The sequence below is a fragment of the Bubalus bubalis genome, chromosome X (genome assembly GCF_019923935.1).
Source record: "Bubalus bubalis isolate 160015118507 breed Murrah chromosome X, NDDB_SH_1, whole genome shotgun sequence".
Classification (NCBI taxonomy): domain Eukaryota; kingdom Metazoa; phylum Chordata; class Mammalia; order Artiodactyla; family Bovidae; genus Bubalus; species Bubalus bubalis.
In genome coordinates this window covers 125,903,379-125,916,388 of record NC_059181.1, presented here as the reverse complement: position 1 = coordinate 125,916,388, position 13,010 = coordinate 125,903,379, and the positions used below count along the sequence as shown (strand labels likewise).

The following is a 13,010-nucleotide window of genomic DNA, read 5'->3' as shown; positions in this document are numbered from 1 at the left end:
ATAAAAAAAGAACTACCATATGGTCCAGCAATCCCACTCCTCTGGGCATATATCTGGAGAAAAGCACACTTTAAAAAGATACATGCACCTCCAATGTACATTACTCACAATAGCCAAGACATGGAAGCAACCTAAATGTCCATCAACAAAGGAATGAATAAAGACAATGAGGTACATATATACAATGGAATATTACTCAGCCATAAAAAAGAATGAAATGAGATTTGTAGCAACATGGATGGACCTAGAGGTTATCATAAATAAGTGAAGTCAGTCAAACACAAATATCATATGTTATCACTTACATGTGGAATCTAAAAAAACCATACAAATGAACTTATTTACAAAACAGAAACATACTCACAGACTTTGAAAACAAACTTACAGTTACCAAAGGGGAAACGGGGAAAGGTGGAGGGGAGGAGATAAATTAGGAGTTTGGGATTGACATATACATACTACTATATATAAAACAGATAATCAACAAGAATCTACTGTATAGCACAGGAAACCCTATTCAATATTCTCTAATAACTTATATGGGAAAGGAATCTGAAAAAGAATGGATATATGCACATGCATAACTGAATCACTTTGTTGTACACCAGTTAAGCTAACATGATATTGTAAGTCAACTATACTCCAATATAAAATAAAAATTAAATAAAGTTATTATAAAATAGTGGCTATATTCCCCATGCTGTACAATATATCCTTGTAGCTTATTTTATACAGAGCAGTGTGTATATCTTAATCCCCTACCCCTATCTTGCCTCTCCCTTCTTCCTTCTCCCCACTGGTAACCACTAGTTTATATCTGTGATACAGAGATTAAATACATATAGAGATTAAAAACAGATAAACCATTTTTAAAATCACAATAAGGTCTCTGCTATTTATAACTGAAGTTATATTTTTCTGGTTAACTATAGGTTTACTACTACTATAAGCAAGAAAGCAGATATTTTAGCCATTTTGTATGACACCATCTCTAAAATACATACATTTGTGCCTTCTTCAATGGCACTTAATGCTCAAAAATTTCTTTAATAAACAGGGTCAGTTACCATCTTTACTATTCTTTAATACACCAAGGCTTCTCAAATGATTCCAAGTGGGCCATAATAATGGTTCCCCTCTCAGCCTTCAAGGCAATAGGGTAGGGCCCAGAGAAAGCAGAACCCTGGGTCAGTCTCTTCTGGCCATCAGCTGCCTCATCAGCTTACCCCAGGATTCAGTGCAAATAATACCATGCTCTGAACATCATGATGTGAGAAGAAGTTGAAAGCACTGCCGTGTGGAATGGCTGAGCAATGAGTCCTTTTTATCATTTTCCTCATTCTTCTCTTGCAATCAGAGTATTCTCTGACATTCTTATGTGCTAACTTATATTTGTCATGGTCTGATGCTTCTATTTTGCTCTGAGATTAAATATCAGATGACCAGACTTTTTAAAATTATGTAAGAAGTAAGTATAAAGGTTTTCAATAAACCTGAGGAGCTTTTCTTTTTAAAAAATAATGAGCTTTACTGCATGGAGCATTCTCTTTCCTAGAGGTCTATATGTCTCCTGAATAATTCTAATTATACGGTCCTTAATAGTTGCCACTGCTAGACAGCCAAGGTTCAGATGCCTGAGGTGTTATCATATACCTCCACTGTGGGCATACCTTTTCTAAAAAAATCTCAAAGCTTTCTTTGCTATACTTTCCACATGAGGAAAAGATCAGACTTGAGTGGAGAACTCACTTTGGCCTTAGACTAAATTATTGCCAATTAAAGGACTTCCAGATATGCAAGCTAGATTAAGAAAAGGCAAAGGAACCAGAGATCAAATTGCCAATATCCACTGGATCATAGAAAAAGCAAGGGGAAAACACCTATTTCTGATTCACTGATGACACTAAAGCCTTTGACTGTGTATCACAACAAATTGTCGGAAATTCTTGAAGAGACTGGAATACCAAACCACCTTACCTGTCTCCTGAGAAACCTACATGCAGATCAAATGCAACAGTTAGAACTGGACATGGAACAATAGACAGTTCAAAATTGGGAAACGAGTAGGTCAAGGCTGTATATTATCACCCTGTTTATTTAACTTGCATGCAGAGTAGTACATCATGAAAAATGCCTGCCAGGCTGGATGAATCACAAGCTGGAATCAAAATTGTGAGGAGAAATATCAATAATCTCAGATATGCAGATGACACCACCCTAATGGCAGAAAGCGAAGAAGAACTAAAGAGCCTCTTGATGAAGGTGAAAGAAGAGAGTGAAAAAGCTGGCTTTAAATTCAACATTCAAAAAACGAAAATCGCGGCATCCAGTCCTATCACTTCATGACAAATAGATGGGGACACAATGGAAACAATGACAGACTTTATTTTCTTGGGCTCCAAAAATCACTGCAGACAGTGACTGCAGCCATGAAATTATAAGACGCTTGCTCCTTGGAAGAAAAGCTGTGACAAACCTAGACAGCGTATTCAAAAGCAAAGACATCAAAGGTCTGACAAAGGTCTGTATAGTCACAGCTATGGTTTTTCCAGTAGTCGTGTATGGATGTGAGAGTTGGACCATACCGAAGGCTGAGCATCAAAGAATTGTGGCTTTTGAATTGTAGTGCTGGAGAAGACTCTTGAGAGTCCCTTGGACAGCAAGGAGATCAAATCAGTCAATCCTAAAGGAAATCAGTGCTGAATACTTATTGGAAGGACTGATGCTGACCACCACGCATTTGAAAAGACCCTGATGCTGGGAATGACTGAGGGCAGAAGAAGGGTGTGACAGAAGATGAGATGGTTGGATGGCATCATTGTCTCAATGGACATGAATTTGAGCAAACTCTGGGAGATAGTGAAGCACAGGTAAGCCTGACATGCTGCAGTCCATGGGGTCGCAAAGAGTCAGATACAACTGAGTGACTGAACAACAAGGGACTTGTGTATAATCAAGGAAATCCTACATGTCTACCACTGTGCTACATTTTTATACAGGAAAACAGAATGGTATGATCAAAATCCTTTTGCAACGTATTGTTGTTCAGTCATTCAGTCACGTCTGACTCTTTGTGACCCCACGGACTGCAGCATGCCAGGCTTCCCTGTCCTTCACCATCTCCTGGAGCTTGCTTAATCTCATGTCCACTGAGTAGGTGATGCCATCCAACCATCTCATCCTCTGTTGTCCCCTTCTCTTGCCTTCAATCTTTCCCAGCATCAGGGTCTTTTCAAATGAGTCAGTTCTTTGCATCAGGTGGCCAAAGTACTGCAGCTTCAGCATTAGTCCTTTCAATGAATATTTAGGATTGATTTCCTTTACAATTGACTGGTTTGATCTCCTTGCAGTCCAAAGGACTCTCAAGAATCTTCTTCAACACCACAGTTCAAAAGCATCGATTCTTATGGTCTAGTTGTTTAACATGTATTTATTTTATTTTTTAAATCAGAAAACAATTTAAGATAATATAAATAGCAAATGTATGGTATATAGACTACAGCTGTCATTGAAATTGAGAACAGGAAAATCTATTATGAACTGGAGTGGTCAGGAAGAGTGTCATGTAGTTGAGTTTAGAAAGACAAATAGGATTTGGAGAGATGATGTGAAATGGAAAAGCAACTTCAAGAACAATTCATGTTCTTCTACCAACACTTCTGGTACCTATCTATCATCAGAAAAATAATACAAGCATGAAGCAAAATGTATTGATAATTTACTGTATGTCAGATGCTATAAAAATGACCAAGACAGCCTCAAGGAACTCATAATCCATTGCCTGAGGGCAGGGAGTGGTGGTGGTAGATGGACAAACAAACTGGCCAGAGCATAGATTTAAAACAGTATGAAAGTTATCATACATAAAACACACACACACACACACACACACACACACACAGTAATAGAAGCCTGAAATGAAGAAATTGGATGTAACTCACGTTTTCTGTTTTAACCGTCCACCATCAGTATCTGTTTGTTGAGACTGTAACTTCTCTTCGTCGTCCGACTGTGCTGCATCATTACTACAAGAAGAAGTCATTTTAAAAGAAGCCATTTCTCAAAACTTCTCAAAAATCTCTATGTATACTTTCTATACAATTAACTAATCAGTGTTAAGAAAAAAAATGTTTACAGGCTTTATGTAAGTTTAATTTAAATGACCCTGAGAATTAAAAGACTTGAAAGATGGTACAATGCATAAAACATAAACAAATGCAATTCAGGAATTTATGAAAAAACTAACACAAAAAAGGCATTGTGCTGGGTAAAACATGCTATGCAGAAATGACAAATTAACTTGTAAATATCTCCCTCCTTACTTATCAGGCACATCATGTGAAAGCTTTGGTTTCAAAGAAATTATTTCTTGGGTCTACATATTTCTCACAGTAAAGTCAATCATTTCACTCTAAAGACTGTCTGACCCTAAAAAGACAATACAATTATGTATAAAATTTCTGATCCTTAAAGCTAGGTTTCAGAAGATCAGGTATTTATCCCACATGGCTTTTTAGCCTCTTATGTTTTAATATTGTCTCTAGAATAATATAAATCATTTTAAAAGAAGACAAACCAAATACTATGATATTTAAGATATACCATGGAATCCAGTCCCATTACTTCATGGCAAATAGATGGGGAAACAGTGGAAGCAGTGGCTGACTTTATTTTTGGGGGTTCCAAAATCACTGAAGATGGTGACTGCAGCCATGAAACTAAAAGACACTTACTCCTTGGAAGGAAAGTTATGACCAACCTAGATAGCACTTTGTCCCATAGCCTTGACTAGACGGACCTTTGTTGGCAAAGTAATGTCTCTGCTTTTGAATATGCTATCTGCTGCCGCTAAGTCACTTCAGTCGTGTCCGACTCTGTGCATCCCCATAGACGGCAGCCCACCAGGCTCCCCCATCCCTCGGTCCTAAGCGTTCAATGTTGAAGCTGAAACTCCAATACTTTGGCCACCTCATGCGAAGAGCTGACTCATTTGAAAAGACCCTGATGCTGGGAAAGACTGAAGTCAGGAGAAGGGGACTACAGAGAATGAGATGGTTGGATGGTATCACTGACTCAATGGACATGAGTTTGGGTAAACTCTGGGAGTTGGTGATGGACAGGGAGGCCTGGCATGCTGCGGTCCATGGGGTCGTAAAGAGTCAGACACAACTGAATGACTGAACTGAAATGAACTAAGATATATATTTCCCCCCAAGTAACTGCACAGTTATAAGAGAGAACAAAGTTAAATGAAGAAAATGTGATACACACAGGAATATTATTCAGCCATAAAAAGGAAGGAAATCCAGCCATTTGTGACAATATGGATAGACCTTGGGAACATTAAACTAAATGAAATAAATCAGACAGAAAAAGACAAATACTTTATGATATCACTTAAATGTGGAATCTTAAAAAAGAACTTGTTTTCAAAAAGAGGGCACAAAGTTTAAGAATATATACATTAATTGACTCTATTTTAATTCTAACTTTAAAAAAAGAACACTGAATGAAACCAAATTAGGGACTCTCACAGTGCAAAAACAGAACTCTTCACCACTTTGAATGAAATACTACAAATGATGAATAGTAACATTAGGCCATACCTTACATATTCCTTAGTCCTTCTCATGATGTGTAGAGTGAGAGGATTAATACCCGTTGGCAGTTTCTCTTCTGCAAGACTCAAAGGTATTTCTTCTCCAGTATCTAGGTTTTTAATCATTACACTGGCTAAAATTTCCTGAAGTAAAAAATAACACCAAGAGTACCTATAATTTAATTACCTTTTTGAGTCCACAAAATCCTAAAAAATTTAAGCTAAGAACTTTCTAGATACATGCAGTACTGTATGCAATAATTTTGTAAACATTTTTAGTGAGATACAATTCCCACACCACATAATGTACACATTTAATATATAATTCAACAGTTTTTAGTACACTCACAGAGTTGTACAACTACCACCATTATCTAAGTTTAGAACATTTCTGCCTCCCTCAAGAGAAACCCCTATATCCATTAGCTGTCATACCTTATTCCCTTTTCCTCCCAGTTCCTGGCAACCACTAATTTACTTTTTTCCTCTATGTAATTGCCTATTCTGGGCATTTCATATAAATTATATTATAGTATGTAGTCTTTTGTGATTGGCTTCTTTCACTTAGCATCATGCTTTCAAGGTTCATTTGTGTTATGGCATGTATCAGAAGCTCATTCTTTTTAATTGCCAAAATATAGTCCACATGGATGGATATACTATATTTTATTATCTATTTATCAGACATTTGTATTGTTTCCACACTTTAGCTAGTTATGAACACCTATGTACATTTTTTGTGTGGACATATGTTTTCATTTCACTTTGCTGTATACACAGGAGTGGTATTGCTGAGTCATGGTAACTCAGTTCAGTTCAGTCCAATTCAGTCGCTCAGTCATGTCTGACTCTTTGCAACCCCATGAATCGCAGCACGCCAGGGCTTCCTGTTCACCACCAACTCCCGGAGTTCACTCAAACTCACATCCATTGAGTCAGTGATGTCATCCAGGCATCTCATCCTCGGACGTCCCCTTTTCCTCCTGCCCCCAATCCCTCCCAGCATCAGAGTCTTTTCCAATGAGTCAACTCTTTGCATGAGGTGGCCAAAGTACTGGAGTTTCAGCTTTAGTATCATTCCTTCCAAAGAACACCCAGGGCTGATCTCCTTTAGAATGGACTGGATGGATCTCCTTGCAGTCCAAGGGACCCTCAAGAGTCTTCACCAACACCACAGTTCAAAAGCATCAATTCTTCAGCGCTCAGCTTTCTTCACAGTCCAACTCTCACAGCCACACATGACCACTGGAAAAACCACAGCCTTGACTAGACGGACCTTTGTTGGCAAAGTTATGTCTCTGCTTTTCAACATGCTATCTAGGTTGGTCATAACTTTCCTTCCAAGAAGTAAGCGTCTTTTCATTTCATGGCTGCAGTCACCATCTGCAAGGATTTTGGAGCCCCCAAAAATAAAGTCTGACACTGTTTCCACTGTTTCCCCATCTATTTCCCATGAAGTGATGGGACCAGATGCCATGATCTTCGTTTTCTGAATGTTGAGCTTTAAGCCAACTTTTTCACTCTCCACTTTCACTTTCATCAAGAGGCTTTTTAGTTCCTCTTCACTTTCTGCCATAAGGGTGGTGTCATCTGCATATCTGAGGTTATTGATATTTCTCCTGGCAATCTTGATTCCAGCTTGTGTTTCTTCCAGCCCAGCGTTTCTCATGATGTACTCTGCATAGAAGTTAAATAAACAGGGTGACAATATACAGCCTTGATGAACTCCTTTTCCTATTTGGAACCAGTCTATTGTTCCATGTCCAGTTCTAACTGTTGCTTCCTGACCTGCATATAGGTTTCTCAAGAGGCAGGTCAGGTGGTCTGGTATTCCCATCTCTTTCAGAATTTTCCACAGTTTATTGTGACCCACACAGTCAAAGGCTTTGGCATAGTCAATAAAGCAGAAGTAGATGTTTCTCTGGAACTCTCTTGTTTTTTCCATGATTCAGTGGATGTTGGCAATTTGATCTCTGGCTCCTCTGCCTTTTCTAAAACCAGCTTGAACATCTGGAAGTTCAAGGTTTATGTATTGCTGAAGCCTGGCTTGGAGAATTTTGAGCATTACTTTCCTAGCATGTGAGATGAGTGCAATTGTGCGGTAGGTAGTTTGAGCATTCTTTGGCATTGCCTTTCTTTGGGATTGGAATGAAAACTGACCTTTTCCAGTCCCGTGGCCACTGCTGAGTTTTCCAAATTTGCTGGCATATTGAGTGCAGCACACTTTCACAGCATCATCTTTCCGGATTTGAAATAGCTCAACTGGAATTCCATCACCTCCACTAGCTTTGTTTGTAGTGATGCTTTCTAAGGCCCACTTGACTTCCCATTCCAGGATGTCTGGCTCTAGGTGAGTGATCATACCATCGTGATTGTCTGGGTCGTGAAGATTTTATCTAGTTCCTCTGTGTATTCTTGCCACATCTTCTTAGTATCTTCTGCTTCTGCTAGGTCCATACCATTTCTGTCCTTTATCGAGCCCATCTCTGCATGAAATATTCCCTTGGAATCTCTAATTTTCTTGAAGAGATCTCTAGTCTTTCCCATTCTGTTGTTTTCCTCTATTTCTTTGCATTGATCACTGAGGAAGGCTTCTTATCTGTTCTTGCTATTCTTTGGAACTCTGCATTCAGATGCTTATGTCTTTTCTTTTCTCCTTTGCTTTTCACTTCTCTTCTTTTCACAGCTGTTTGTAAGGTCTCCCCAGACAGCCATTTTGCTTTTTTGCATTTCTTTTCCATGGGGATGGTCTTGATCCCTGTCTCCTGTACAATGTCATGAACCTCTGTCCATAGTTCATCAGGCACTCTATCTATCAGATCTAGTCCCTTAAATCTATTTGTATCTAATATTAAACATGGTAACTCAATGTTTAATATTTTGAGGAACTACAAAACTGTTTTCTAAGATACAATAATTTTTTTTAAATGTATTGTTTAAAAGAAACAAAAACTAAGATTTTGCTTCAAAGTTTCATTCTGAATAAATTAGCCAACCAATATATACTAAATTGTAAGTTAAGAATCAAGCATTGAGCTTGTATATACTGTACATCATCTAACATGTATAAAGACACATGTCTATAATATCAAGTTCCTTTTAAGCCCACTTCCTATGAAACATAGGCCTTGGCTTTCAATACATTTATTCTACCATATAATTGTGTGAGGAGAAGGCAATGGCACCCCACTCCAGTACTCTTGCCTGGAAAATCCCATGGATGGAGGAGCCTGGTAGGCTGCAGTCCATGGGGTCGCTAAGAGTCAGACACAACTGAGCAACTTCACTTTCACTTTTTACTTGCATGCATTGGAGAAGGAAATGGCAACCCACTCCAGTGTTCTTGCCTGCAGAATCCCAGGGACGGGGGAGCCTGGTGGGCTGCCGTCTAGGGGGTCGCACAGAGTCGGACACGACTGAAGTGACTTAGCATAGCATAGCACAGCATAATTGTGTGAAAGGGCAAGTTTAAGTCAGAGTTAAACTTCCAGCACATTAAAAAAACAAAAACTAAGACAATCTTCAATTTTCATTTTTTCTTTTACAATATGATTTTTTACCTAATAGCAATAAACTTATTTTTTGATCATAGTAAAATATATATAATACAAATTTATCATTATAACTCCTTTTAATTGTATAGTTCAGTGGCATCAACTACATTTACATTGCCGTGCAACCACCATCACCATTCATCTCTGGAATTTTTTCATCTTCTCACTATGACCTTTATATTTTATATTTTCAAGAACAAACAAAAAAATTTAATTATACCTCATCAGTAAGCTCTCTCCCAGAGTTGGATCTAGGTCTCTGAGGGCCCATCACTTCACCGGCTATTGTCTGCCCATCAGGTGCTTTTCCATTTTCCTGAAATTTTAATTTTATAAACAGAAAGTAGACTGAGTCAGTTTTTATAAATATTCAATTATTCATTACCACACACAGTTCTAAAGAATTCCATAATACAGATAATGGAGCCTACTGAAAATTTAAATGGAACATTCCATTTCAGTCTTTTATTATTCCCATCATGCTAAAAAATATTAGGTACCAAAAGTGTTGCTGCTCATGAAATAATGTCTGAGTAGTCTTGAAAGCAAATAAATGTTCTATTTGAACTTGGTCCAAAATCAGTCCTCTGCTAGTAAAATTTGTCATTAATCAGGACTATACACATGGATGTCTTGAGGGCAGGGGTTGGCAAACTTCTTCCTGTACAGCCAGATAGTAAAGATTTTAAGCGTTTTGCTTCACACATAGTGTCTGTTGCATATTCTTTTTTTAAAAAAAAAAAACAATGCTTTAAAAGTACAAAGACCATTTTTAGCTTGAGGACCCTATAAAATCAGGCCACTATTGACCTCTGCTCTAAGGCTATGAAAAGACCATTGTATCTTTTTGTGTGTACGTGTGATTTGAATTTTATTGCAAGTTCAGTGGCCACAGAATCCTTGATTTTTAAAAAAAATAAAAATTTTTATTTTATATTGAAGTATAGTTGATTAACAATGTTGTGTCAGTTTCAGGTGTATAGCAAAGTGATTCAGTTATACATATACACATAGCTCTTCTTTTTCAAGTTCTTTTCTCATTTAGGTTATTACAGAATATTGAGCAGAGTTCCCGGTGCTATACAATAGGTCCTTGTTGATTATCTATTTTAAATATGGTAGTGTGTATACGTCAATTCCAAACTCTCAATCTACCTCACCTACTCTTTTCCCCCACCTCTGGTTATCATAAGTTCAATTCTCTAAGTCTGTTTCTGTTCTGTAAATAAATTCATCTGTATAACTTTTTAAGATTCTGCATATAAGCAATATCATATGATAATTGTCTTTCTCTATTTGACTTACTTCACTTAGTATGATAATATCTTCCAGTCTGCCAACCTGCCCCATCAGAGCTTCCACATAAGTAACCCTTGAATCCCAGAATTTGGCAGAGGTAGAAATTCATGTTATCAAGTTCTTTCTATATTGCCTCATATATGGATGTACAGTCTACTGTATGAAGGTTTTTTTTTCATGATTAGGAAAAGGAAATTATAAAAAAATAAAAGTTCCCAATCTGACCACTATGTGTGCGTGTGTGTATTAAGTCGCTTCAGTTGTGTATGACTCTTTGCGACCCTACAGTCCTCTGTTCATGGGATTCTCCAGACAAGAATACTGTAGTGGGTTGCCATACCCTCCTCCAAGAGATCTTTCTGACCTAGGGATAGAAGCCTCATCCCTTATGTCTCCTGCATTGGCAGGCAGGTTCTTCACCCCTAGCACCACCTGGGAAGTCCTTTGACCATTATAAGTCAGGTAAATGAAGATGGTAGTTGGTATTTTTAATAAATACTACATATAGCAGCATCTGTCACTTTTTGAACACACATACCAGGTACCTGGCATACTTTAGCTCATTTCAATCTTGCAAGAAACCTTCAAGGAAGGTTTTCCCCAAATTTTATCAATGAGCCATTTCAGACTCAGATGTTAAATAGGTTGCTAGAATCAGTCCGCTACTTAGTAGCAGAGCTGGACAAGGGATATGGTAGCCAGGTTTTGGAGACAAGGAAATATTTGGCCTGGAGAAGAAAGAAGGTTCAACAATCAACAAACCAGTTAGTTGCAGAAAGTTGAAAGCCTGTATCAAATATAACATATATTCACCAACCTGGGCAGTAACTATTTTATCTCCACTGGTAGCACTTGCCAAATCAAGAGAAGGCTGAGAATCTTTGACTGTACTCTCTGAAGCCATGTTTGTAGTTAGGAGAGTATCAGATGTAATATTCTCTTTGGGAACTGCAAAAATAATAATATAATAATAACAACAACAACCAATACTTATATGACCTTATTCATAGCTTAAAAGTGCTCAAATCTTTATCTGATTCTTAGAACAATTCTACAAGAAAAGTGGTTTCATTACTCTCTTTTTATATAAGGGGAAACCAGGGTTCAAGTAAGTTATTTAAATTCCTCAAGGCTATACACCTTATACATGAAGAGATCTGGGGCTTGAATTCAAATCCTAAGTCCAAATCCTATGTTCTTTTTACTGTGCCACTCTGGCTCTCCAATGGTAACAGATTTGAAAGTCTGCTGAAATGTTTAATTACAATAATGTAACAATACCAATGTAAACATTTAGGCTTTCTGTTACTAAAATACATTTTATAACTTGGTCATCAATGTGGTTACTGCTGCTGCTGCTAAGTCGCTTCAGTCGTGTCCGACTCTGTGCGACCCCATAGATAGAAGCCCACCAGGCTTCCCTGTCCCTGGGATTCTCCACGCAAGAACACTGGAGTGGGTTGCCATTTCCTTCTCCAATGCATGAAAGTGAAAAGTGAAATTGAAGTCGCTCAGTCATGCCCAACTCTTAGCGACCCCAGGGACTGTAGCCCACCAGGCTCCTCCGTCCATGGGAGTTTCCAGGCAAGAGTACTGGAGTGGGTTACCATTGCCTAAATACAGCATAAATTGAAAAAAAAAAATCAGAAAGGTCAAGTTTCAACTCCCCAAACTCCCCACAAAGATAGTTATTTCTCAATTAATACTTACCATCTAGATCAGGTGTCTTAAGAGCCTCAAACTCCAATTCACTCTTCTTTTTTCTTGGTGGTGGAGCAGGTCGAGATGGAGGTGGGGGCCTAGGAGGTGGGAAGTTAGCTGGAGGGGGTGGGCGTGCTGGAACAGGCTTCTTTGTACTAGCTACTATATCAGGTTCTGGAGTAAGCTGTCTTGGCGGTTTGGCAGGTGCAACTTCTTCCACTACAGCAAAATCTTTCATAGATAAGGAGTGTGAGGATGCAGATTCTAGAACATCACTTTCTTTGACTTCTACTTCTTCCTTGTTCAACACTTCTGTTACAGTTTCAGGCACATTAAGCTGTGCAGTTGAACTTATTTCAGTTAACTTTGTGGTTTCATCTACTGGCTTCTCACATGTGTCATCAGAAGGAAAACACTGTTTTGATTCTAATTCAGTTTCTTCAGATACATCCTGACTCTCTGCCTTCTGGGAATCTTCCTGCAGTACTTGATCTATGGTTAACAGTCCAGGTATATTGCTAAGATCTGTTCCAGCTGTGACAGGACTGGCAGTAGCCTGATCAGACTGTCCTTTTCCTTTGGAATCCAAAGAATCATCTTCAAGCTGTATTACTTTCTGACTCTCCTCAATAATACTTTCAATAATCTGATGAAAGGTTAAAAAGCAGAATTTAGAAAGATGGTAACGATAACCCTGTATGCGAGACAGCAAGACACACAGATGTATAGAACAGTCTTTTGGACTCTGTGGGAGAGGGAGGGGGGGATGATTTGGGAGAATGGCATTGAAACATGTATAATATCATATAAGAAATGAATCGCCAGTCTAGGTTCAATGCAGGATACAGGAAGCTTGG

At 38.3% G+C, this 13,010-nt stretch overlaps 1 protein-coding gene across 1 annotated transcript in view; it reads right to left on the bottom strand.

Moving 5' to 3' along the window:
• The window catches only part of WDR44 (WD repeat domain 44), a gene marked incomplete in the record, with an annotated part of 85,238 nt that overhangs the window by 27,618 nt on the left and 44,610 nt on the right, over window positions 1-13,010 (bottom strand). Inside the window, 5 exon segments of the mRNA XM_045164556.1 lie at window positions 3,942-4,025; window positions 5,607-5,743; window positions 9,374-9,469; window positions 11,270-11,400; window positions 12,163-12,799. Of these exon segments, the coding sequence (XP_045020491.1) occupies window positions 3,942-4,025; window positions 5,607-5,743; window positions 9,374-9,469; window positions 11,270-11,400; window positions 12,163-12,799 (1,085 nt within the window).